Source organism: Stigmatopora argus, chromosome 17 (genome assembly GCF_051989625.1).
Source record: "Stigmatopora argus isolate UIUO_Sarg chromosome 17, RoL_Sarg_1.0, whole genome shotgun sequence".
In the NCBI taxonomy this organism is placed as follows: domain Eukaryota; kingdom Metazoa; phylum Chordata; class Actinopteri; order Syngnathiformes; family Syngnathidae; genus Stigmatopora; species Stigmatopora argus.
This window is the reverse complement of record NC_135403.1, coordinates 13448280-13474816: the sequence shown is the minus strand read 5'-3', so window position 1 is coordinate 13474816 and position 26537 is coordinate 13448280. Positions and strand designations below refer to the sequence as shown.

The 26537-nt window shown below is 42.1% G+C and overlaps 1 protein-coding gene across 3 annotated transcripts in view; it reads right to left on the bottom strand.

The window, feature by feature from the left end:
- The window catches only part of LOC144091795 (cadherin-18), a 92740-nt gene that overhangs the window by 1511 nt on the left and 64692 nt on the right, over positions 1-26537 (bottom strand). For all 3 annotated transcript variants that reach the window (XM_077624436.1, XM_077624437.1, XM_077624435.1), the window contains 7 exons: positions 22197-22364; positions 21938-22125; positions 21305-21558; positions 19901-20037; positions 18363-18487; positions 16238-16355; positions 2940-3191 (listed from right to left, as the gene is read on the bottom strand). In XM_077624436.1, the coding sequence (XP_077480562.1) occupies positions 2940-3191; positions 16238-16355; positions 18363-18487; positions 19901-20037; positions 21305-21558; positions 21938-22125; positions 22197-22364 (1242 nt within the window). The remainder of the gene's footprint in view (positions 1-2939; positions 3192-16237; positions 16356-18362; positions 18488-19900; positions 20038-21304; positions 21559-21937; positions 22126-22196; positions 22365-26537) is intronic.

Sequence of the window (26537 nt, the reverse complement as noted above, 5' to 3'; positions counted from 1 at the left end):
ACAAAATGGGCGGGACCGCTAGGAGAATCTTCAAGAAAGAAAGACCAATGGCCAGGAGGCCTGCGTTGTTGTGTCATTTGCATATTGTGGACTATAACTAAGTTCGTGGGCGGCTCGGAGAAGAAGAACGACGACGACTGGTGGCAACATGCGTCTGCTTGGACAGACTGAGAGGGCCCTGAACCACACAGACTTATGTCTTAGATTTGTATGTTAGAAATAAATCCACCCGTGTGTGAAAATGTCGGCTTCCTGGTACCTTTCTATTGCAGAACGAGCGCGCAAATTGTTGGATGAGTGGCAGTCGGGTAAGGTCATAAATTGGAGTCAGATTATTAACTTAACTTTAATATAATTATAAATTCTAAATTCCAACATATCTTATGTTATCCTTTCCATTGAGTTTTAATTGGATATTAGCATCACACTAACATATTTTGGGTAACACTTTTTGGGTAATGTGTAACAGTAATGCTATCTCATGTTAGCCTTTCTATAGAGTTTTTATTAGAAGTTAGCGTTAAGTTTGGATAGCGCTTTTTCAGTCGTGTATTATTGATGCTTATCCTTACCAGTTTTAATTGGATGTTAGCATCACGCTAACATATTTTGGATCATCTTTTTGGTCTTTAAATCAATGTAATTTAATTCTCTTCTATTTTTACAAACAATGTGAACCTTGACAACAACAAAAAGAAGAACGGGCAAAAATAAAGGTTTCAAAGGTCTATTTTTCCTCTTTCTATATTGCATTTGTATGTCACCGTGTGCACGTGACCCGCGAGGCTAATCCGTGCAGCGTACTTGGCTCTTTTTATTTATTTCTTTTGCCAAACTGTAAATAATTTCTGGCGGTCTTTTTGATTTGGTATGATTTGCTTTATGCAAAGTGGGACTTATCTCCCACAACAAAGACTGATGGCATTCCAAACAACACGTTGCTATCCGTTAGCATTAGGAGCCCTCCATTTTTATGTTCATGTTTTATGTTATTGTTTTTCTCCCGGGAGAGTGGAGTGCCTTCCATAAATAAGTCGGACTTCCGTGTTAAATTAACTGGATACAATCTCATTAAAACACAGCCAGCCATCGTGTTGTTCATGCTAATGGCGGCTACTTTAATTCCCAACGTTTGTTTCTTTGTTTTTGTTTTTTACTCATCCTAAATTCCCTAAATAGGTGGATTTTTCTGAATAGAATTAATAAGGGTGTTTTTTATTATTTTGACAAATAGCTAAAATCTGGGTGGCCCGGTGGACTAGTGGTTAGCGCATCGGCCTCGACGTTCTGGGGTCCTGGCTTCGATCCGGGGTGGGTCCTCACTGTGTGAAGTTTGCATGTTCAACCTCGGGCTTGTGTTGGTTTTCTCCGGGTAGTCCGGTTTCCTCCCACATCCCAAAAACATGCATGTGAAGAGTCAGCTGGGATAGGCTCCAGCACCCCCTGCACCTTTTGTGAAGATAAGCATTTTCCGAAAATGAATGGCTAAAGATGTTGCGTTGATGCGTATGAAAAACATATTTTCTCCACCCAGTTTTGAATGAGGAATGTTTTTTTTTTTCATGATAAGAGCAGATTTTTTTCGTTAATCCCCAACGATTTGTTGTTGGAACAGCCTTGTTTCTTTGACAGGTGCTATATAAATCCCCGATGGCTTTATGGTTATTGTTCATTATGAAACGGGCTGGTTCCGATGAACGCTGCCCTCCGCCGAGGGAGCCGATGCGTCATCCCCTCCCGTAAACAATCTTTTCGTCGCGGCGCTACTTTTTGAAAAGAACTCCCTCCACTCGCCCACAGCCGACGACGCTGGCTAATCCGGCTCGTCAAAATCAAAAGCCCACTCTCAGAATAGATCCCTTTTTCGCTAAATGACAAATAAGAGGCGTCGCAACAAAGGACAAACAACAGATTTCATTTAGGAGCGCTTCTGATGCCGCCATACCACCGCGCCGTGCCGTGTGGCGATAAGAAACGCTTGAAAATGACGACACGGTTGGGCGAGATGAAATGAGTCGGAAAAATGGAAACAGAAATGTCATTAGAATTGAGAAAAATGGATGCAAATGGACCATTTTGGAGTCTAATTGCACTTTTTGCCATAATAAGGCTGGCTATGCAATTAATGTCTTCTATTACTATTTTTCATTTGTTTAAATAGGTCTGATCCGTAGTTCTTCTTGGGGAAATATTCTTATTTATTTAAGTTATTACATTAAATGGCTGATTATTAAGACCAACTGTATGTATATGTATATTTATATGTATGTATATGTATATATTTCAGCAACACGCTTATTTATTTATATATTTATGTATTAATTAATTAATTTATTTATTAACTTATTTATATTTTTATGTATTAAATAAAGATTACACTCCCTATTATTTATTAATTTATTTATATATTTATTTATTTATTACCTATTTATTTATGTCTAAAATGTATTTTTCTGTGTCTGTATTCTCATCCTCTTGCTACCGTGACAATTAAATTTCCCGAAAACGGCATGAATAAAGTTATCTAATCTAATTAAAACAGCAAAAATAATGGAGAGGGTGTTTAATTAAACACGGTAGGGAAAATAAATGAACAAATTATATTTTTTAATTTAATTGGAAAAAGAGTAAATATGTTCTTTTTGTTTGTTAAATGGTTATAAATCATTATTAAATATAATTGTATTTCATCTTTCGAAAGTGAGCAAACAAGCAATTTATTTATATCTTAAATATAAAAACAAAAAAGGATAATTAACTGACCGCTTTAGACGCCACTTTGCCCCTCCCACTAAAAATGGATTGGACATTGACCCACAATGAGCTAAAAAAAGTGAATATTTACTGTTAAAGATGTTTTTTGACCATCTTTAGAGGAGCAAGGCTCAAAATACCCAGAGATAATCAGCGCCCACACCCCCATTTTCCGGGTAACTCACACAGCAGGATGACGACGCACAGCAAGATGGCGACGAGGGCTCCGGTGCTGAGGCCGGCCGAGGAGAGGAAGGCGTCGCCCTGGCAGGCGCGGATCTTTCCGTGGCGCTGGCACGGGCACACCCGCAGCGTCAGGGTGCTGGTGCCGCTCAGGGACGGCTCCCCGCCGTCCCACACCGTCACGGGCAGCTGGTACAGCTCCTGCGTCAGGCGGTTGAAGCGGCGCCGCCGGGCCACCACGCTCGCCGTGCTGTCTGCCAAAGCAAAAGGGTTCTTACAATCAACCCGCCGGTGAACCGGTACACGGTCGATTGGTTGCCGGTCTTTTGGTCGCCCGGAAGGTAAGTGATAATTACCATTTAAATAGTTGCTCAAATTCCCTAAATACAAACTGCAAATGACTTTTTAGTCATACTTAATGCCCTAGGAATTATTAGGCTAAAGAAAAGCTCCAAATTTCCCGGACTTTTATTGTTTTTTGTTGGAGAACTTGTTAAGACCCTGACTGACGTACGTAGCTTAATTAACAATAAATCAACGTTTAAAATAATAATACCAACTACGTTTTAAGAATGACAACAATGATAAAAATAAATAAATATTTCAAATGTAAATGGACCTCAAACACTAACAAACTAACTCTTTCAGTGCCGTTGCTGACAACGAGATGACCAATCTCGGGGCGTCCAATCATCCATCCGCTGATAACCCAAACAAATTCATCACAATCCCTTTCATTTCGCCCGTCATTGACCGCAACGGCCAGCTAATCGGCGAGGAGGCCGAGTCCGAGCCCGTTCCGGAGAGCGAGCGGTCGCCTCGTTAAAGGTTTTCAGCGGAGCTACTTTGCGCTTAGGGTTCCCGCGGTGCCTTCCCCAACGCTGCCGCAACATCGTCATTAAGTGCAGAGGAGCGAGCATATTGCGCTGACCGCCTATGTCCAATTACCGGCTGAAAAATAAAAAAACAGGACTCGGTCTACGTACACTCACTTAAGCAGAAAAGCACAAATAAAAACATCAGGCGACGGCTGCAACAGCATACAAATGGACACTTACTGAGCGTAAATATGGATGTAAATATGCCTAAAACGATTGCGCTAAAGCATTTTTTGCCTAATTGAAAAAGACATACGCAGAGCTGCCAACCTCCGTCAACCCCATTTCTGAAATTTTTCCAAAGTGAAAGCCATTGACGCCAAATCGATATTAAATAACTTAGGACAAGTGAAATCCAATTGTTATGACCATGTTTTTACATGAATTGAAATATCGTGTTTTTGGAAACTATTGAAAACGTACAGCATTGTGAAATAAGTTTATCTTTGCGTTAGGGTCCTTTTACGTGGGTTTTACAGTCGGTAATTTCACCATGTGTCGTCACGTTTTGGAGACGGCTTCAACGTGGGATATTTCGTCGAGTACGAACCAATAAACTGTCTGGGTTTCTAATGAGAAGTTTCATCCAAATTGCGGGCATATTGATCAAACCGTGACCGGATGTTTCGTCGAAAGACGTTTGGGCCCTGGATGTTTGGTCCGGGGACGTTTGGTCCCCAGACGTTTGGTCCCCGGACAATTGGTCAACCGGACGTTTGGTAGAACGGACGTTTGGTCCCCGGACGTTTGGTCCCCGGACGTTTGGTCCCCAGACGTTTGGTAGACCGGACATTTGGTAGAATAGAACGGACGTTTGGTAGAACGGGTTCGCATGCAATTGATCGATTTTAACATTGGGTGAATAGGGATTTAATGACTATTATTTAACATTGAGTGAATAGGGTTAGGGTTAAACAAATGAAAGTCTCGTGACTCAAACCTCGGGACTCGCGAACCCGGTGACCAAACGTCCGGGGACCAAACGTTCCGACGAAACGTCCGAGTACCGATCAAACTTACCAGGGCTGTGTACTCCTACTTCCTTTAGAACAACCCCGGAAATGACCGGATTGGTTTCAAAATAAAAGACTGGTGGTTTAGTCAGCCTTAATAATACTAACTTCCCTTATGAAAAAAAACAAAAACGTAAAAGTTAAAGCGAGAGGCTACCTACTTGTAATTCGGATGATTCATAATACACCCGTTAGCGAATTCTTCTGGTTTACAGTGCAGTTGAATTAAGATGGCGGAAGCCGTAGCGATTGTCAATTTTGAGGCATTTAAATTGGAAATTTGGTACTTTACCGAAATGGTTGCTTTAAAAAAAATTGTGAAAAAGTGACTATTTTGGGGGATTTACGGTGTTTAGGGAGGTTGTCAGGAGTCCCGGAGTTTGCGTTACTTGTCCGGGTAAAGTCCAGAAATTGGCAGCTCTGCGTATGGGGGAAAACAACAAGAGCAAATTAAAAAACAAATATACGTACAGATCAGGAGAACGCGCAAAAAAACAGAAATTTAATTTATTGACGTAAGAAAACGTCAAATAAATTTGACATAAGGGGAAATGAAAATTTTGCAGTGAAACCAAAAAACTCCATGAATGCATACACTCATTTTCTTATCCTCACAAGGCTCGTGGGGGTGCCGGAGTCTATGCCAGCTAACTACGCGCACAAGACGGGGGACACCAGCCAATCATAGCACACAAGGAGACAAACAACCAATCACCAGGAACAATTTAGCCTACAACTACCTTTGCATGCATCTTTTGTGGATGTGGAAGGAAACCAAAGACCTGATGAAAACCCACGCAGGCCCGGGGAGACCATGCAAACTCCAAACAGCGAGAACCAGCCCGGCATCGAGCCCTCGACCCCAGAACCGTGAGACCGACGCACTAACCGCTCCACCACCGCGCCGCCTGAATCGATACAAATCTGATCTTTTGTTACCCGCTGTAAAACAAGCCGCTATGAGTCAGAAAACTTATATAACCAGGCGCCGTATATCCATTTACGGCCGAGAACACACAACTCGCGCGCGTATAAAACTTTTGATGGGCGCATCTGGCCTCCGCCATTGAACACGACGCTATAAAACATGGCGATTGTTTAGCTAGCGCCGTGTTTTGCAAGGCACGGCGAGCTAGCGCGGGACGATAATGGCGCCTCCCGGTCCGGAGGTGTTAAAACAAGTGTGAAAGTCGCCGCGAGGTGGGCGCCGCCAGACGGAAAAATGTACTCCCAAGACACCTTGGATTCAGAGAGCGCACTGAAGTGGACGGAGTACTTTTTTCTCCGTCTAGGAGGCGCCGAAGCGGACATTAAAGTGCAGCAGGAACATGACGGCCTCCCCCGCGGGGGGGACGCTCGAGTTCGCTGGATAAAAATATCACACACGCTCGGTAGAGGCTAATCAGGTAACGGCTAGCTAGCTGAAACGACTTGTACGTAAGTGGGAAAACATAGACAATGACTACTTGTAGTCAAATTTGTGTTATATCTATGTAAGGATGGACTATTTGGGAATATATCAGTTTATGCCCCGCCCCCCCAAAAACGGCCCAAGTTGCCAAACCTTTGCTAGCGAGCAACTAGCTACAATTAATCAGAGTAACAAATGGAATTGTTATGTTTGGTTAATATTTGAAATTGTTTTTGGATATGATTTTATATCATTTTTCAAGAGGGTGAGAATACAGACAGAAAAATACATTTTAGGCATAAATAAATAGATAATAAATAAGTTAATAAATGAATATATATATATAATGTCTGCACTTTAAGGTGGAGGGTGAGAATACAGACACAGAAAATACATTTTAGACGTAAATAAATAAGTTAATAAATATATATATTATGTCTGCACTTTAAGGTGAAGCTTTAAATCTCATTGTAAATGTATGATATTGATAATAAATGCTTTCAATTAAATCAATGTGGTCTATATTAGTGTATTTCTTCGTATTTTATACTACTTGAAGTATTTTAAATTTGGAATGATGTTCCAATTATTAGGTGATTTTTTATGATTTATCACCATTGGACTAATTTAATCTAATCTAATCCACTAAAATTTAACACATGGCATTTATTGGCAATAAAGTTCTAATCGAATCGAATCGAATCTTGTCAAAATTAGATATCTACCTTCAGCCCCCATTTTCCAAATATATTTATTCACGTTTTAATCTGTTCATATAAGCACATATTTTTTGAGTCGGGTAGTCCCTAACGTCGAAGAATACCGCCATCGCAACACGACATGTCTCCCGTCCTAATGGCGTGCTTGTACCTAGCGGGATGCGCATCAAAAGTCTTCCATTTTGTCTTGTTAACCGCCAAGACCGCAACATTTTGTCAGCGGCAAACGACGGGCCGCGCTAGCCCTTATGGCGCCGATCGGAGGCGTTAAAAGCCTCCTTTTCCCCGCCGGTGTGAATGACAGGGAGGCTAATTAAAAGCAGCGCCCGTCATCGGGTTTGACAGCACTTCCTGGCGGCCGGCTGATCAACCGCCATGCCAGAGTGCCTTTTAGCAGGCGCGGCGGGCGGGAAGGGATAGCGGCAGAAATCAATTGATCTATTTATGCGCAGGTGGGTTATGCAAAGATCATCGGCCCCTTCTGTCGCCGTCTGAAAGGGAAATGCCACGGCGGAGTGACACACAAAGGGAACAAAGTGGCGACGTTAGTGCAGAAGTTAGCGCAAGACTTGAAATAGATTTTACTTTTACAGACTCAAAGAAGAAAAGGTCAAAGGTTAGCACTCACCCTTTCCCTAGCCAAAAGTCTGGGTGGAGTTATTGACTCAGAACAATGTAAACCAAAGGCAGCCATTTAAAGCAGCAACACGCTAATTTATTTATTTATGTTTATATTTATTTATATACGTATTTATTTATATATTTATTTATTTATATATTTATTTATTTATATATATATATTTATTTATATATTTATCTATCTATATATTTATTTATATTTATTTATTCATTTATATTCATTTATATTTATTTATATTCATTTATATTCATTTATATTCATTTATATTAATTTATATTAATTTATATTGATTTATATTCATTTATATTCATTTATATTTATTTATATTTATTTATATTTATTTATTTATATATTTATTTATATATTTATTTATATATATATATATTTAATATATTTATTTATTAACTTATTTATTACCTATTTCTTTATGTCCAAAATGTATTTTTCTGTGTCTGTATTCTCACCCTCTTGCTACTGTGACAATGAAATTTCCCAAATACAGGATAAATAAAGTTATCTAATTTAATCCAAAATCTGTCACTAAAGGTGATATTTTCAAAGTAATAAATAAATAGAAATATTTCGATTTACAAAAATAAAGTCCTGTGAGTTCTGAATCTTGTCCGATAGTGCAAAATAATCCCTGATCAAATCTCACGCAGTTTCGTAACTATAGAAACTGTGCAAATATATTTTTCTTGTTAGCCTCTGCATAGTTGAAACCGAAGACGTCATCAAAATGCTAGGATTCTGGCATAGGCCTTGATCTAGACCCCTAAAGCATGGATGAAAGTGAAATACATAAAGAATTTGACGGAAACTAAAAGAAATGTTTTGTTTATATAGCGTATTTCCGGACTATAAGTCGCACTTTTGACATAGTTTAGCTGGGCCTACGACAGCTTGTTATGTGGTGTTTTTTTAGGCTATAGTTATAAAAAAACTGTTAATAAATTACATTAACAAATTCGGCACTCCAAATTTTGACTTGTATGTCTTCTGCCTTTTATTCATATTTTAATTTAATCTCTATTTGATACTGTTGTTTTAGTTTTTAACGGTCTTGATGAGATTGTGACGGATCATTTTTTGAGGTGTTCATGTGACGTGGACCACTTTGAATAACTTTCAGTTGAATTGCGCAAAACGAAACAAAATGCCTTGCCTTGCCTAAAGTGTTTTCTCACATAAGTTCCCGTACATTTGCCACATCGGCAAGTTAGTCAGCGCGCGAAGTTAGTCAGCGCACGCTCGGTTTAATGGCGGCCGATTCGCCGACAGGGTTTGACCCGCGTTTTGTCGGCGCGATGGTGACATTTAGGAGAGAGGGACGGCGCCTCTTAATGGCTTCGCTTAAAAGTCAACTTTGCTAACGCGACTGAAAATGAATGACAGGGACAAATAATAGATAAACCGGAGCTGGCGCTATGTTCAATGACAGGCTGGACGAGTTGGAAATTTCAGATTTGGTTACTAAAATGCCATGTAAAGGGATTGGCTGGCAGCAATCGATCGAACGGCAAGGTCTTGACTCGGGCAATTCTTGGTCTTCTCTCTGTCTTGACTGCAAAAAGTTTTCTTTCGTCTTGGTGTCGGGAAATTCTTGAGCTCGTTCAGGTCTTGACAACCAAAAGCCTCACTTGGGTACCCATGGCGGAAGTCCACTGACCTGGTCTTGGTCTTATGTCGGCTGATCTGAGTCTTTTCTCAGTTCCCACTTACCAAAAGTCCTTATCATAACTTGATTTAGGTCTGGTCGTGTCTTGGGTAAGTCTTGGTCTTGCTTCGATCTCATCTTGGTCGGTCTCAAAAGTCTTGGTTTCTGTTTTAGCCAAGTCTTGGTCTCATTTAATCTCGGTCTTGGTCTTGTCTATGTCTCAATGACCAAAAGTCTTGGTTTCTGTTTTTGCCAAGTCTTGATTTCTGTTTTTGCCAAGTCTTGGTCTCATTTAATCTCGGTCCTGGTCTTGTCTATGTCTCAACGCCCAAAAGTCTTGGTTTCTGTTTTTGCCATGTCTTGGTCTCATTTTGCCTCAGTCTTGGTCTTGTCTGTCTCAACGCCCATAACTCTCGGTTTGGTTTCTCTTTTTGCCAAGCCTTGGTCTCATTTTATCCCGGTCTTGGTCTTGTCCATGTCTTCGCTACCAAAAGCTTGGCCTTGTCTTGTTGAGTTCTGGTCCCAAGCACTTCTTTGTCTTCAATAGTTTGGTATCGAGCACAATACTAATAACGGCTATCAACATATTTATTTTTGGCCCATTTTCTATTGCCTAACCTTCCCACCAATCAGAGTCCTAGCAGCACGGCAAACAGAACCTCCCGTAACCCACCCTCTGCATTCATTTGAAATACGGCGACCTATCTACCGGCGTTAATAGCCCCCGCTCCATCTATCTCATCCTTGGCCCTCGCTCCCACTTGAATGGAATTCACCCCGACGGTCGGTACGCGTAATCCCGCTGACGGTGGCACAAACAAGCGTGAAAAAAGAAAACTCCAACAACTCGGCAAAAGGAGGTCATGAGAGATTTAGCGGTGTGAATGACTGCGAGGGATTTTTTTTTCCTCCAGTCGCTCCCCAACATAGCTTCTCTTTCTTTTTTTAATATTTTTTTTTTATTAGGGCCTGCCACCGAACATTGGTGGCCCGCCACATAAGAGACAGAAAAGAATCGTCTCTCAGCGTGAGAAGAGCTTACTTTAATTACCAGACGGCAGTTGTCGACGCCGTGCCGCATTGTGTTGCCGCGGCGGCGGAATTCTAATCCACAGAGGCGGCGACGGCGGACCACTCTAGGGCTCAAACGCTGGCTTTTTAGCGCCAACGCCGAGGCGGCTTAACGTTAAGAACAACGGCTGGCGTTTGACATCTTTGGACAAACCCGACTGGGCTTCCAAGGTAGAGACGGGGTTAGGACTCAAAGGTTTTTGAATAATTCCTTCTCTGTGGTATCATCTAAGTCAAGGGTGTCAAACTCGGGTTGGTTTGCGGGCCGCATTAACGTTAACTCGATTTCATGTGGGGCGGACCATTTTAGATCTAATATTTAGATATTTAAAAAAAATGGGATTAAAAGAACTGGATCAAAACCCCGAAATATTCAGTTTTTATAGATCTAAAACAATGTTTGAGTTATTTTTCTTGGTAAGGGAAAACGTGTTTTTCATTTCAAAAGGAAACCAAATCTTTTTAATTGTTTCATATTAAAGTGGAATTATTTTTAGATTTTACAAGATGCTTTTTGAACTGAGAAAAATGGATTAAAAACTATTGCAAGTAGCAATTTAAAAAGGGGAAAATATAATCTTCATTTGAATTTGACCCTAAGACAGAAAGTCTCATGATTCACTTTCTCGGGCCGCACAAAATGACGTGGCGGGCCAGAATTGACCCCCGGGCCGCCACTTTGACACATGTGATCTAAGTAGACTATGGAGATAGTGGATCAGGCGGTCCACAAGACTTTTGGAATCGCCAGTTCTAATAAGCGCGCAGCCGCAATTAATTAAATGGAGTCGTTCGACTAGAGGACGGCCCGCCGGCCTCACAGCTTTGGGGTCCTGGGTTCGAATCCAGATCGGTCTACCTGTGTGGAGTTTTCCTGTTCTCCGTGGGCATGCATGGGTTTTCTCCAGGTACTCCAGTTCCCCCCCACATTCCAAAAACATGGTAGGCTGATTGGACAGTCTAAATTGCCCTTAGCTATGATTGGTTGTCCGTTTCATTGAGCCCTGCGATCAGCTGGCCACCGATTCAGGGTGCCGCCCCCTTGCCTCTGGCCTGCAGTCAGCTGGGGTAGGCTCCAGCACCCCCCGCCACACTAGTGAGGATATAGTGGTTCAGAAAATGATTGAATGAATGAACATTCGATTAGAAAAAAAATGCGTATTCAATTTTAATGCTTCAGATCATCTTTGAATTAGTTTGTTTTGTATTGATTTGGCTGCCTTCGTCAATATGATATAACACACATCTACCACGGCCGCATTTTGAGACCCCCCCTGCGAGCCTCGTCAATCCGCTAAGAAATATAATACAAAATGCATAAAACAATGATGATCGCATTTAAAAGAATGACTAACAAACGTCGCGCTTGTTAGGACGGAGTGTTTTCTTGGAATTGTTTATGTTAAGCGGCGGAGTCGTGGAGTCAATACTCGTGTTGAGCTCCGGTAAACAAGGCTCGTTATAGATTAAGCCTCAATGCTGCATTGTGTTGCAATATGTTATTCTGCCAAACTATGTCTTGTTGGAGGATTCCGAGAAAAAACAACAACGGCACTTCTAGAAATGTTGAATTATATTATCGGGGTTACGCTATCATTCTTGTGTAAATATCATGGTAATGAGCCATGAGGGGTGGCTCATCACGATGCTAGCAGATATAGCTCATGGACCAATTACTGTCAGGGTGCATTGTGGATGTCAATGTGCGCGCTTACTTTGTAAAAAAAATGCTCAATATTATGTGTATAGTAAGTAAGTTAATTTGCGTTAAATGTAAAGTTTGTTATGTTACGTAGTGTCACAAAAATGTAGCCGGCGCACACCGCCATTAGCCGTTAGCCGCTACCGTCTGTCTCGGAGGTAAGAACGCCATACGGTAATGTACATAATAATGTCACATTTTATTGCAGATCATAACCACTATGTATTTGTTACTTTTGGAACGTAGTGAATTAGAACAATTAAAAAATATATATTTAAAATTTAACGTCAATTTCATTTAATCTATCATCCTATTTTTAGGTGTTTTTTTTCAGCGCGTACGAACATATTCATTTTTATTCAGTTATTTTATATGGGAAAAAATGATTTGAGATACGAGTGAATTAACATACGGGAAAGCATTAAGCTCATATCTCAAGGTATTATTGTAGTTGATTTAAATTCACTTATTAATAGAGAACGCGAAATAAGAGATGAAATGGAATTTGTTCCCACGCCAGCTTCTGGAGTTGTGGCGTCCAATCAGAAAGATTACAAATTAGTCTTGAGTGACATGCGATCTTATTCTGAGAAGAAGCATCTTTCTTCTGCCAGACTTGCGGCTTCTTAGTTCCAGCACAAACTATTCAAGGCAGCCAACGGGGAACGATGCCACATTTGGATGGAATACAAAATACATTGAAAATTAAATTAACAGAATATGTATTGGGTCATGTTTTTTTATTATTTTTAATTCCCGTACTTTCCACAGTTTTAAAACAGATGACTAATCCTCAAGTTCAATTTATGCATTTTTTTTATCCTCTTTAACCCACCCACAGCCTGTTATGAGTTTTTATTATATTCTTTTTTTATGGCTATAGTTACCAGCGGAAAAACAGTCTGTCAGTTTAATATTATTAACTTAACATATGTTCGTTCTTGGTTGATGATCGAATAAAACAAATTGTTAAACTCCATTTTTTTAAACTCTTCCCTGCGTATATTTTGACTGTTGCGACTTCCAGTCCCCAAAATACACCCCAAAATGATAAAAACATGTCTACCGATCCCCCTCTATAATTGTTTCCATCTCATTTTCAATCTATAAATCATAAACAAGAACATAAACCACCTCCATCCATTTTTTGTCCCGCAAAACGGTCTGTTACACCCGCATCAACAAGGGCTGGCTCTAGAGGTGAATGTGTAGTTCCCTTCAAAAAGAGTGCATTCACAATTCACATAACTGGAACTCAATAGCAATTAGCATACGTCACAAGTGTCAAAGTGGCGGCCCGGGGGCCAAATCTGGCCCGCCGCATCATTTTGTGTGGCCCGGGAAAGTAAATGATGAGTGCCGACTTTCTGTTTTAGGATCAAATTAAAATGAAGAGTATAGATGTATATTAAATTTCCTGATTTTCCCCCTTTTAAATCAATAATTGTCATTTTTCAATCCATTTTTTCTGTGTTTTTAGTTCAAAAATCATTTTGTAAAATCTAAAAATATATATATATAAAAAGCTAAAATAAACATTGTTTTAGGTCTATAAAAAACTGAATATTCAGGGCTTTTAATCCAGTTCTTTTAATCAATTTACAGAAAATAATCTAAATATGATATCTAAAATGGTCCGGCCCACGTGAAATCAAGTTGACGTTAAAGCGGCCCGCGAACCAACACGAGTCTGACACCCTTGGCATACGTCAACTCCTGTCTCTGAACCTCTTGGCCAATCATCTTAAAGCCTGGCTGTTAGACCAACAAAATTGCCGGCTCTAGAGGTGACTGTGTCGTTCCCTTCAAAAAGACTGCATTCACATAACTGGAACTCAATAGTAATTAGCAAAAACATCAACTCCCATCTCTGAACCTCTTGGCCAATCATCTTAAAGCCTGGCTGTTAGACCAAAACAAAAATGCGATCACAACGCTGTCTAAAACTGTGCTAGGTCTAAGTGTGTGTAGTATGTGTCATGGTTTATCTTCAACCTACACAAGGGACTAAAGATGGAAATTAGCCCTCGGCTACAATCTTACATAAATATGTTCATTAACATGAATATAAATATATATTAATATGGGCGGTCCCTTACAAAACAAACTCAAACTCAAGCAACTTGACATGAGACTCTCAAGCGTCCAAACCGGGACGACTCAGCGCTTAACAGGAGGCGGCCCGATGCTAGCACGCGGCTTTTATTGGGGCTCCAATAGCTTCGGTGACGGCGGTCTTTTCGTCGGTCCCGGGTTGAGGACAAACATGCGGGCGAGGCATTTATTATCCGGCCGCCGTCCCGAGTCGCACATCTTTGATTTGATTTACCTTCCGGTGAATTGCAAAGTCACCCGTGCTATTTTGGTCCCGCTTTTTACCCGTGTCGCACGGCTAATATGTCCGGCGAGGACGGCGCTACGACGCTTTAATGTCACCTCCAACTAAGAGACTCTTCTTCTTCTTCTTCTTCTTCTTCTTCGTAAAAGCAACATTAGTCGCTATTTGCGCTGCTCTTTAAAACAAATCGAGCAAATAAATACAACAAGGCCCCTAAAACTGAGAGCAAATGGTCATAAAATAAACAAAGTGGCGAAGACAAGGAGCGTAAATGCTAAATGTGCTAAATAATAATTACGGTGCGGTGAAAAGTCATAATATTGTGTTGTAAATACGATTCAACTCGTTGACTAACGGTTTTAAAGGTCAAATTAGGGCAAGTAGGGCAACTAAAAGTGAATAAAATTTGCATTTTTAATAATAAATGAATGAAGGACATTTCCATTGACTACTTTTTTGAAACTAGATAAAATTAAAATATTCAAAATATTAGAATAAAAGTGAAGGTGAAGCAATGAAAACTATTATATTATTATTATTTGGAATATTGAAATTTTCTGATATTATTCATATAAAAAAATAGCCCATACTATTTGTTATATATATTTAACATAGACATTAAAAATTATTTTAAATTCTCTCTTATGACATATTTTGTTCACAGTACAATAAACTATACAGAAAAAAAATTAAAATGTATTAATACAACAATTAAATATCAATTTGAAAGTAATACGAACAATCCGGAAGATTGTATCCGAATCCCAGTCAAAAATGGATCGGTCGCCGTTGGAGCGGACACGAATCGGACGTCCAGCGGCGTTGCAAAAGCGCCGATAGCCGCGGCGCATCCTTAAGCGAGGTACTCGGCAGAGGGTTGCTATGGCAACGGTTTCAGTGGGCCGTTCCAGGGGAGAGCGCCGCTAATCCGTTTGACAAGTACGCATTTTGCGCCTTCCAATCGTCGGCCCAAACACGGAGGCGGAGCTCCTTCATTGGCATTGCGGCCAAATGACCGCCAATTATAAAAACATCCTCCTCAAATAAATCACCATATTGTATTTTGTTTGGGTTTGTTTAGGTCCAAACTATTACTACCGCGAGACTTTAACGTTTTTATGTACGAAATGCTTTTATGTACGTTTTCCTCCTAATTTTATAGACTCACTTGAACCTGAAACACGAAGAAAAAATGACATTTAAAATATATTTTCTGCACAACAAAGATGGAAAAATGGAAAATTGAACTGTTTAGTGGCCTTTTACCACATTTGTCAGATTATAAATCGGAATGTTGTTTTAAAAAAAATATTTTTTAAGGCTACAGTTATCGGAAAAACAAATATTACTTGAACGTATGTATGTTCTTGTTTTACCGTATTTTCCACTCTAAGTCGCACAATTTTTTTCATAGTTTGGCCATGCCTGCGACTTTTTGTTTTATTTCGTTGACCAGCCAAAATGTTGTTTAATGTTGTTTTCAGATAACTAGCCTTAAATAAATTTAAGGCTAGTTATCTGAAAACCTTATGTTAACAAATATTACTATTGTTACTTGAACGTATGTTTGTTTTTGGTTTCCTAAAAAATAAAGAATTGCCCTCCTAATACTAGTATATTATTATTTTTTATTATTCTAATAATTGTGTTTTTATTGGCTGATGCGATCGGATGCTACCTGATTGGACATCCATCAATAATTCAAATTTTCGCCATCTTTAGTAAGGCGAGTGGCGAATGGAAACCAAATCTGGAAAAGTCCATATTACCCATCGCTATCGTTTTTACACACACTTTTACCCAACCTATTTTCGACAAAAAATGCTAACCGTAAGAAATGCTAACATAAACAAACAAGCAAATCCAATTACCTTCGTTGTCTTTCAGCGTGAAGTTGGGATTGGCTGCCATTTCTCCGGACAGCGCGAAAGAAAACCGCTGCCCGTTGGCAAAGTCGTCCTTGTCCACGGCGCTGATGGTCTGGATCACCTGTCGTGGGTCCGGACAGAGAGCGGATCATTAGCCCGAACAATGGGCGGAACGCGGCGCCGCGGACCTCTTCGGAGTCGGAGGGTCGGCCGGCGTTTCCTTTTAATTGGCGACGGCTCCAGATCGGTGACAGAGCCGCCTCGGGAGAAAAACAAGCTGCCAGTAGAGTTTTTCCCTTCAAGTGCGAGATGGCTTTTGTTCCTGGGAGTCTCGTCTTTGGACATCTCTCGCTACACTACATCCAATTACGGCTTTTATCATGTGAAATCTTTCGGCACACGTGGCAAAAAAAAAATGTCATCCTTTCAGATTTCACCCTACTTTTCTCGTGGCTCCACTCATTTACCTCCAGTGACGGGATAGACGTCCAATCCATTGTGACCGGGACGATTGGCATCGAGTGATTGTGTTTCGGTGCCTTTGACCGCGATAGACATCCGATTTGGGGTTCCTGGCCTATCCTAGTCTTTACTGTCTACCCCCTTACACATTGATCGATGCTAGCCGTTCATTTATTTTCTGAACCGAGGGTCCCGAGGGGTGCTGGAGCCTATCACAGCCGACTTCGGCCAACAGGTGTGGGGGCACCCTGAATCGGTGGCCAGCCAATCACATGGCAAGGAGACAAAGGACAACCAATGATACCAAGGGAAAATTTAGACAGTCCAATCAACCTACCATGCATGTTGAAGGAAACCGGAGTACCCAGAGAAAACCCATGCATGCAAACTCCTCACAGGTGGACCGATCTGGATTTGAACCTCAGAACCCCAGAAAGGTGAGGCCGATGCGCTAACCACTCCGGCCCAAATCAATTAAACTAAATACAATACTTTCAAAACAAACCAATCTGCGATTTTGGTTTTCTTAAAAAGTACCCGGAGAAAACCCACACATGCCCGGGGGGTCCACTGGAGGACCAACCTGGGGATCGAACCCATGACCCCAGAACTGTGAGGCCGACGAGCTGACCACTCGCTCCACTGGGACGCCCAATGGTAGCCAATGAGATAAAATTTCACACTCTTTCCTATGTTCCCTGATTGGATGCCTATCACCGTCAAGGTCACCCAATGAGATGAGAGTATTTTCAGTGAGCTTTCAAGTTGAAAGTATTTGCTTCACTGCTCAATACACACACAAAAGAAACACAACTGTGAGTTTTTATGAATGGACGCCAACTATCTTAATTGAACATTCGGGAACGCGCTACATCCAAAATACGAACCGGGTTGCATTTTTGAAGGTGCGACGCCGTGTTTTAAACAGGATGTCATTGCTCACACTTAATCCGCGGTAAAGCCCCAGCGTGGTTTATTAACGCCAACCTTAATTCAAACTTCTCCCCAACTCGCTTTAAATGATTAGAAATGAGCTTTGCTTTTTTGAGTCCTTGGATTTGGAGGCCCGCAGCCGTTTCCGTGCGACTGATTGCTCCCTATCTGCGGAAAAAGCGCGGGTTGGCATTAAAATAAAATAAAAGAAGAAAAATGCTTAATTTAAATGACTGAAAGAGCAGTCCAAGCAAATTGGAAAAAAAAAGCTTCAATGGCGAGAATCGTTTGTTCTTTGCCTTCTCGATGGGCAATCGGAAAAGAAAAGACGGAAAGGTTCGTTAATTCGTGTTTTTGATGACGTGGTAGACTAAAAATATCAAAAAAAATCACCTTGTCCAGACCCGATCTGATCGTAAGAATCGGAGCATTTTTACTGGTCTAAACATTGGATTGGTATCAGCAAAACATCGAAGAAAAAATATATCGTAACGTAAGAAAAAAAAAAATGTCCCTAATTTGAATATTTAAATAAAGCAGTTGCACCAAAATAAAAAAATATGAATTGTCGATTAACGGTCGCATTATTTTTAATAGTCTAAAAATATCGGATCAACAAAACACAAAACCAAATAAGATGGAAAAAATAAACCAAAACATTGAGGCATCCCCAGTCATGCATTATCATTAGCGTGGCCGCTAGCAAAGGCAAAGACAGAAAAGCTCCGCCCACCTGTCCAGGCCTGGTGCTCTCGCAGATGATGACCTCCTGGTCGGCGTCGGCTACGTGCGGCGGATTGTCGTTGACGTCCAGCACCTGCACGGTGACCGGGATGTAACTGAGCAGGCCGGGGTTGTCTGCCGACACACAAAAATGCCAGCCAGAAAGGTCAATCCGTGTAATTTTCTCTGCTCCGACACCCTCGGCTTTGCTCCTTTGACTTTTGCTAGACTCTGGCTCTCCACGGATTGCAATTTGTAAACAACAAAACACAACAACTGGCTAGCACTAACGAAAACAAACCACTTGAATCTCATTACAGTCATACCTCTACTTACGAATGCCTCTATGTATGAAATGTTCAGGTTACAAAAGCTTTTTATATGCAAACGAATGCCAAGATACAAAAACAAGATCCAAGTTACAAAATCCCCCAAAAAGTAAATGCATTTCCTCACATTATATTTTGAAAATATTGTCGCAGATGCGTTGATTCGCAATTTAGCATGTCGCTACACTCTACTGGGTTCTCATTGTTTAAGTCCTGTAACAAAACTTAGAGAACGACTTTATAATGTTAATACAGACGGCATAGTTTTAAATTTTCAGCTAATGGTGCGCCTTGAGATTTTTTAAATGGCCTGGCGTTCACAAAACAAACCTAGCTTAGGACAAAACACTGAAACGTTCCCAGCTAGCCGTCCCAGGCTAAACGCTATCGTCGTCCGTTGCGGGCCACGGGGGAAATCATCTCATAATAAGAACACGGGATTGACTCGGCTTCGGTTTTGTCGCGTTTCCCTTTTCTTGTTTGACTGCATCGCCGTTGCCTCTGAGGAATTGCATCGGCACCCCCCGTAAACTGTCACTTCTCTTGTCCTTCTTGTCCAACTTGAACTTTGTCGTTCAAGAAGAAGATTGCAGAAGATTGCAGAAGTGCTGTTGTCGCGTTTAGCGAAATTTTGTATCGGCGAGCTCTTGCGCCTGAGGCAAATTTGACATATTTTTGCTGCTTGTCAACCGGTGCTTTATTCGCCCGCTGGTCTTTTATGAGCGACTCCAGGCGTCCTTGGCGTCGTTTTGGCCGCCGCCGCCGCCTTTGAACGAAGGCGCCGAGCCGCATGCTAATGCGAGACGGCGCAGATAATGGTGCATTAGCATTCGGCACCTGTGCCGGTTGCCAAGGGATTCGGCTAATTGTGATTACAAATTAGCCAGGTTACCCGATAGCTAAAGTTAGCGGGGGCCTGCTTTAATTTAATTAATTGTTACTGTATGAAAGGACATCGAACAATTGGGACTAATTTGATTTGGGTAGTCTATTACGGGGGGGGGGGGGGGGGGTTAGGTGGGGGGGTTGTTTTGCATCTGATATGATTTGAAGACTCTCTAATCAATATGGAAATGATCCTCCTTATCCTCGGGAAACGCAATTGTAAATTACACGCTTAAAGTAGCCCGTATTGGAAATATTTACCCGTTTGGCGATGTTATCATCACGCCGCGACAAAATATTCGCAATTGACACAAAAGGTGGGCTTTTTACTCACCAACCTCCGAGGCCATCACCGTGATGTTGTGCCAGTCGGCCTCTTCGCGGTCCAGAGGCTGCGTGGTCCTGATCGTGCCGCTGATGTCGTCCATGCGGAAGTAGATTGGCTCCGCCTCCTTTTTCTCCATGTAATACCTGAAAATAGCCACGGTTGAGGAACGAGGGGAGGCGTATCGGGGTCGATCAACGTGGGATAAAGTTCATTTTGCTTATGATGGGACGTAAACCGGAATTGTTCAGTATACGCAGACTTTAACTTTTGGCGACAAAACAGGATGTCGAGAAAACGCTGCGCTAGGCTAACACTAGCATGGCACAGGAAGATTATAAAACAAGCTAATCCATTGCAAATCGGAAAGTAGATTTCGATTCCGATGGGTTTGATGTGACGTAAACCGGAATTGTTCAGTATATGCAGACTTCAACAAAACAGGATTTGTCGAGAAAACGCTGCGCTAGGCTAACGCTAGCACGGCACAGGAAGATTATAAAAGAAGCTAGCGAGAGAATACGATTGCAAATCGGAAAGTAGATTTCAATTTCGATGGGTTTGATGTGACATAAACCGGAATTGTTCGGTATACGCAGACTTCAACTTTTGGAGACAAAACAAGATTTGTCGAGAAAACGCGGCGCTAGGCTAACGCTAGCACAGCACAGAAAGACTATAAAACTAGCTGGCAACAGAATACGATTGTAAATCGGAAAGTAGATTTCGATTGTTCTTTCTTTTGTTTTTTTGTTCTGCTGACAAAAGTCACAGCATCACACAAACCGACGCTAAGACGGAACTCCCGCTGTACGGAAAAAGCTACAAAATCATCCGCAACACGGCAGAAACTTGTCGAAGCGGCGGCGCGTCATCTCATTAGCGCCTCGCTGTTGTCACTCAGTGCTGCGGGTGTCAGGAACCCAGATACCTGCGCACGGTGAAACCTGGGATTAGTCCGGCGCCTCGGGGCCGCCATCCGTCTTTCCCATTTGCGCCGCCACGCGAGCCCGATTTTATAGCGCATACAAATGCAGTTGTATCGCCGGCGGTTGCTTCGCCCGGGAAACAAAGAAATCATTCGCGAGAATATTCGAGGGGGAAGAAAAAGGGACAAAGGAAGAAGAAATGCAGTTCTCGTGGGTTGAGAAAGACGCGACTTTGGGTGCCTCGAAAAACTCTGCTGTGAATTTCAATGAGTTTGCCAACAGCAGACGTAAAATCCACGTGTAGTGTTGGCTAAAGGGTGAGGCTCTCTCGACTCATCGTTCAATTTCATTTGCACTAAAGCTCTATTTTTTTCAGGAGCGAATTGAAGAGATTCGGGTAAACAGAAGTAGGGTTTGAGTTTGGGGATTCCGTATTTAAGAGCAAATTTGGTTTGGGTGACGCTCGTTGACGGATAAATCTTACCTGACTGGACTGTTCCGGCTGTCAGGGTCGCGAGCCGTGACGGCGCCCACCTCGGTGCCGCTGGGCGAGTTTTCGTACACGTCCATGATGAAATAATCCAAAGAGAAAACGGGGGCTTCGTCTACGTCCCCGACGGTGATTTTAAGCGTGGCCGTGTCCTTGAAGGAGCCCAGGTAGGAAAACCGAGGATCCACGTGGGTGTTGGTGCCCTCGATGTGGAGCGTGTAGGTCTTCTTCCTCTCGTAGTTGAGCGGCTGTTGGGACGAGGTTGAAGATTTCATTGCTAACGACTAAGCTAGCTATTTTTTGCTATTTAAAAAAAAATAAATCAGCTGCAAAGCATTTGGAACAGTATTTGAGTAAAGATAGAGGTCCAGAATTTGTGTGGGTGCTTTTTCTCATGCAGGTGTGGGGGTGCTGGAGCCCAGTAAACTGTGCAGAAGGCGGGGGGACACCCTGAATTGGTTGCCAACCAATCACACTCAACTTTGGACTGTTCAACCGGACTAACGTGATGTTTTTGGGATGTACCCGGAGAAAACGCCACCCAGAAAGGTCGCAAGCCGGGAATAAACTCGATTTTGTCTGGCTCCAGAACCCCCGCGAACGAATGAATGAAGCCGGAACGCTTACCTTTCTGAGGGTGATGATCCCCTCTTTGGTGTCCTTATCATTAGCGATTGAAAACATGTTAGCTCCTTCCGAGTTAATGATGCTATACTTGATGTCGGCGTTGACGCCCAAATCTTCGTCGTTGGCTTTAATCTTCCCCACCGGTTTGCCCACTTGGGCCGACTCGGGCACGTACTGCTGGTAATTTTCTGTCAGTGGAGAAACGGGGCACGGTGAGCAAAGGTCGGCGTCGGAACGGAACGTGGGCGGGACGACTTACTTTGCGGGAACTTGGGCGGGTTGTCGTTGACGTCGGTGAGCGTGACGTTGATGACGGTGGATCCCGAGAGGCCACCGACTTGGCCCGCCATGTCTTTGGCCTGGATGACCACGATGTAGTGCTCCCGGGCTTCCCGGTCCATGTTGGCTAAGGCGGTCCTGATGGTCCCTGCAAAGGAGGACATCTTGTTTTAGGTTCTGCATGGTCATAAACGGACTCCCGAGAGCACGGGTGTCCAAACTTGAAATCCTTTTTAAATTGTCAGCTTTTCTAGCATGTATAGATATTAAAGTCTGTCCAAATCTAAATACTAAATACGTACTTATATTTCTCAGTTTTTAATCTATACAAAAGGGGATGGATTTTAAGTCGGCCCTCGCGTCCTTCCATTTTTTGTTTGGCCCCGCCCCGAACTCCAATCTATTTTTGTTTTATCTGCTTTCCTTGATTTCATCACAACAGTTAACGTTAAAAACACACCCGAAACAAATGGCAATAAAAAAGTGAGCCACCGAAATCCTCTCATTTTCAAGGCAGCACCTCACGTTTCTAGTCAGAATCAGCCAGCCTTGACTCAAGGACTTATTTTACACGAACCCTCAGCTCGCTTAAAGCTACATCGACGTGAAGGTGTTTGGGAAGAAAAAAACTGCAATTTTATTTCAAAAACCAAGGCTAGCTAAGACCCTACGTTGATTTACACCGGCTGCAATAGCCGCAGTTCACGTGTTCTCCGCCTGGAATAACGTCATTGCACTTCACGTCCCGCGAGTCCGACATGACTGTTCGCCGTCCCTTTTTTTGCGTCGAGTGGTGAACAGCCGCAATCATACGCTTGACCGAGGATGGCGAGAGTCGGGAGGAAATGGCGTGATGCTGATGGCCGCCCGCCGCTCGGGCTCCCCGCTGACATCGTTGATTGTCTGACAGAACGCTCCGGGGCAGAGTACGCAATAGCATGTTTTTGACCGAGTCCTGCCACGATGGAAAAAAACAAGCTAGCAAGAAGCTAATTACCATACTGAAAAATTCAAGTTAGCATGAAACTGGAAACACAAATCTCATTTTCGTCATTTATGCACCCCCTAAAATTTGGGGACTCCAGATTACCGCGGTGGGAGTGGCTACGTGGGCGAGGCGCTGATTCACGCCGGACGATCGAGCTAACGCGGGGGCGCCGTGACAGACGAGTCTTCGGTGTTACTTGCGCTGCCTCCTTGACCCACTTTTCACGAGGAGTCGACCCGGCAGCGGGGGCGCCGAGATTACTTTCCATCTGCGGGGTCCTGACGCAGGAAGTGATGAACAAATGACCTTTTTCAGCCTTGTGAAAAGCGCTTTCATTTAGTCACTTTTGTCGAAGAGAAATTAGGCTTGTCTGGGCTTTTATTGATATGAATAGCATGAATGAAATGGATTAGAAAGGCTTTCGAGAGGGCGCTTGGACTCGTTTTTTTTATAGCGGAGCCATTGTAGGACGGCCAAATAAGTTGGACGTCAAGCGCCGTCATTGGCGGGAGTGAAACTGGTCTGAAAATGGCGCAATATTAATTCAAAGACTAGAAATGTAGAACCGAGGTGCTGTGAATTCCCCCAAATTAGCATAAATTGGCATCAAATGGATAGGAAGTGATCAAAAATATTACAAATCAGCAGGAAGTGACCAGTGTGAACATTCACTCATTCGGCCCTCCCAGTCAAAAGGAATTGGACGTCTATAATAAACGCCGTTGATTTGTTTTAAGGAAATTGGATTACTGCAAAGGCATGTTTATCGTTATTTTTTAAGCAAACTCGAAGCTGTAGTTAATTCAGACAATTTTGAATTATGTTCCAATTACCGTAAAAAAAACTCTTTCAATGGCATGCTGTTCTATTTTTCAAACTTTTGCCCATTTAATTTTGATAACACACAATGAGTTAACGAGGTGGTGACCCCAACGAGCCTTAAAATGAATAGAAAGTAAAACAAAAATGCTCCAAAATCCCAACTAAGTGACCCAATTTTTACAAAACATGGATCGGACATCCACCGCAGAAAACAGCGTCCAACATTTAGACAAGTGTGTGACCCAAAAATACCCAATAATGACCAGGAAGTAACCCAAAAAGATCGGAAAATGCTCCAAAATCCTAACAAAGTAACCCAAAAAGATCGGAAAATGCTCCAAAATCCGAACAAAGTAACCCAAAAAGATCGGAAAATTCTCCAAAATCCAAACAAAGTAACCCAATCTTAACAAAACATGGATCCGACATCCACCGCCGAACACAGCATCCAACATTTAGACAATTATGTGACCCAAAAATACCCAATAGTGACCAGGAAGTAACCCAAAATGATCGGAAAATGCTCCAAAATCCTAACAAAGTGACCCAATCCTGACCAAAAATATCTTGGTCTATTGGTGGTGACCCCAACGCGCCTCAAAATGAATAGAAAGTAACACAAAATGCTTCAAAATCCGAACAAAGTGACCCCATCTTGACCAAAAATGGATCGGGCATCCACCGCCATCCAACATTTAAACAAGAACTTAACCCGAAAATACCCAGAAAATTACCAGGAAAATGAGCCATTGGCCAATTTTCTCGTTAACATTTCAAAGTTTGCAAAGACCTCCAAGACATTTCCAATTCAAAGCGACGGGCAAATGGGAAAGTTTCGAAACGTAAGAACAAGTAAAGTCTCTACTTGTAATAGTTGCGTCGCTATAAATGCCAAGACGCAGCGTGAGCTCCAATTTGCGCCGTTTGCGCCACTAAAAGCCTATTATTGCCTCTCGTTTGACTTCAAAACGCGGCGGGGAACGCCGCCACCGCTTTATTCCCGCGTTATTTGAGAGGTTTAACTTCAACTTTACCACCTGACGCACGGCACCCTTTGTCGCCTCGCAGTTCGGCCATTGGCCGCGGCGCTCTGGGACTCTCGACGGCAAACTCCAAGCCACAATGGCGCCCGCCAAGTGGTTTTTCCGAATCTCCGACGAGGGCGACGGGTTAATTTAGAAAATAATTGAGAAGGAGTTGACTTCCTTGAATCGGGGGCAATTCAAGGCAACGAGGTGGGTTAGCCTTTGGCCCAACCTCCCCGCTCTATTAACGGCGATAGCATCGCGCGATCCGCCTCTTTGTCTGGCCTCAAACTTCTAAAGGAGGACAATCTCCCGGGTGAACAAAAAGGATTAGAGGAGATTACCAAAGCGCCCTTCAATCTCCGTCTTCGGGAATCCCGGCCCGTGCAATTCCGTGTTATCCCCGTGCGCCCCAGCTAGTTGGCAATCAAAATTCCGCTTTTTTTGGCGCTTTCCCGATTGCGGACTCGCCTTAGCTTTGACGCTAGGGATGTCGCGATAAGAAATTTTCGTTGGCGATATATTGTCTGATGGTTTTGTTTGTTGCCGATATTATCACAAAAAAGAGCTAATTTCATGAGAATTTATCGTGATAAACTAGCCATTCAAATGCATTGATCGCTTATTCTTAAATTAAACACACAAATGGTATTAAAAATAAATCGTTTTTAAATAATTATTCATTCAGGATCTTTAGACATTTCATTTCTTATTTACAAGAAATACCGTGAATATGTTTTGTATATTTATTTACATTAGAAAATGAAAGTGGAAAATGGGAATATTTATAGATTTTTAAAATGCTTTAAGGATTTAAAAAGAAGGGAAAAGGCTGGAAATACTAGATTTCTTTTCATTAAAAAAAATCATATATTTTGGATATCTGTAGCATCTCCAGAGTCTTGACTGATGGTTTTTGCTACGTTTTATAATATTCCATTCGTTCCCAAAAATAATCCTATCGCTGGGGACGCTACAATATCTCTAATCTCAGTTTAAATTTCAGCACGAAACATGCTAACAATGACGATTTAATTTGATCTAGTGGGAAACAGGGAATATTGGGTTCTATTAATTTATGTTTTTACATTTTTAAAATGCTTCCAGATGAAAAAAAAATGGAAAAAGATGGAGATATTAGATTTATTTGTATTTATTTTTTTAAATCCTACATTTTATAGATCTCTAATCTCGGTTTTAATGTCATCACAAAACATCCTAACGATGACTATTTAATTCCGCGGGTCGCAAAAAGTGATGCCCTGGCCTGGATCTGATCCACGGGCTTTGACACGGGTTAAATTAAAACCTCCAGGTGCTCAAAATGTGGTCTACAGACTAGAACTTGGGTTTCAAAAGTCGGTGTACAGTTTTAAGTTCTTGTTTGGGTTCCTTCCCGGACAAACTCCCCAAGTCAATCTCCAAGCTTCAAGTGGCACACTTTGAAATGGCGCTTTCAAGCCTGGGCGGCTTTAATGTGGGTACG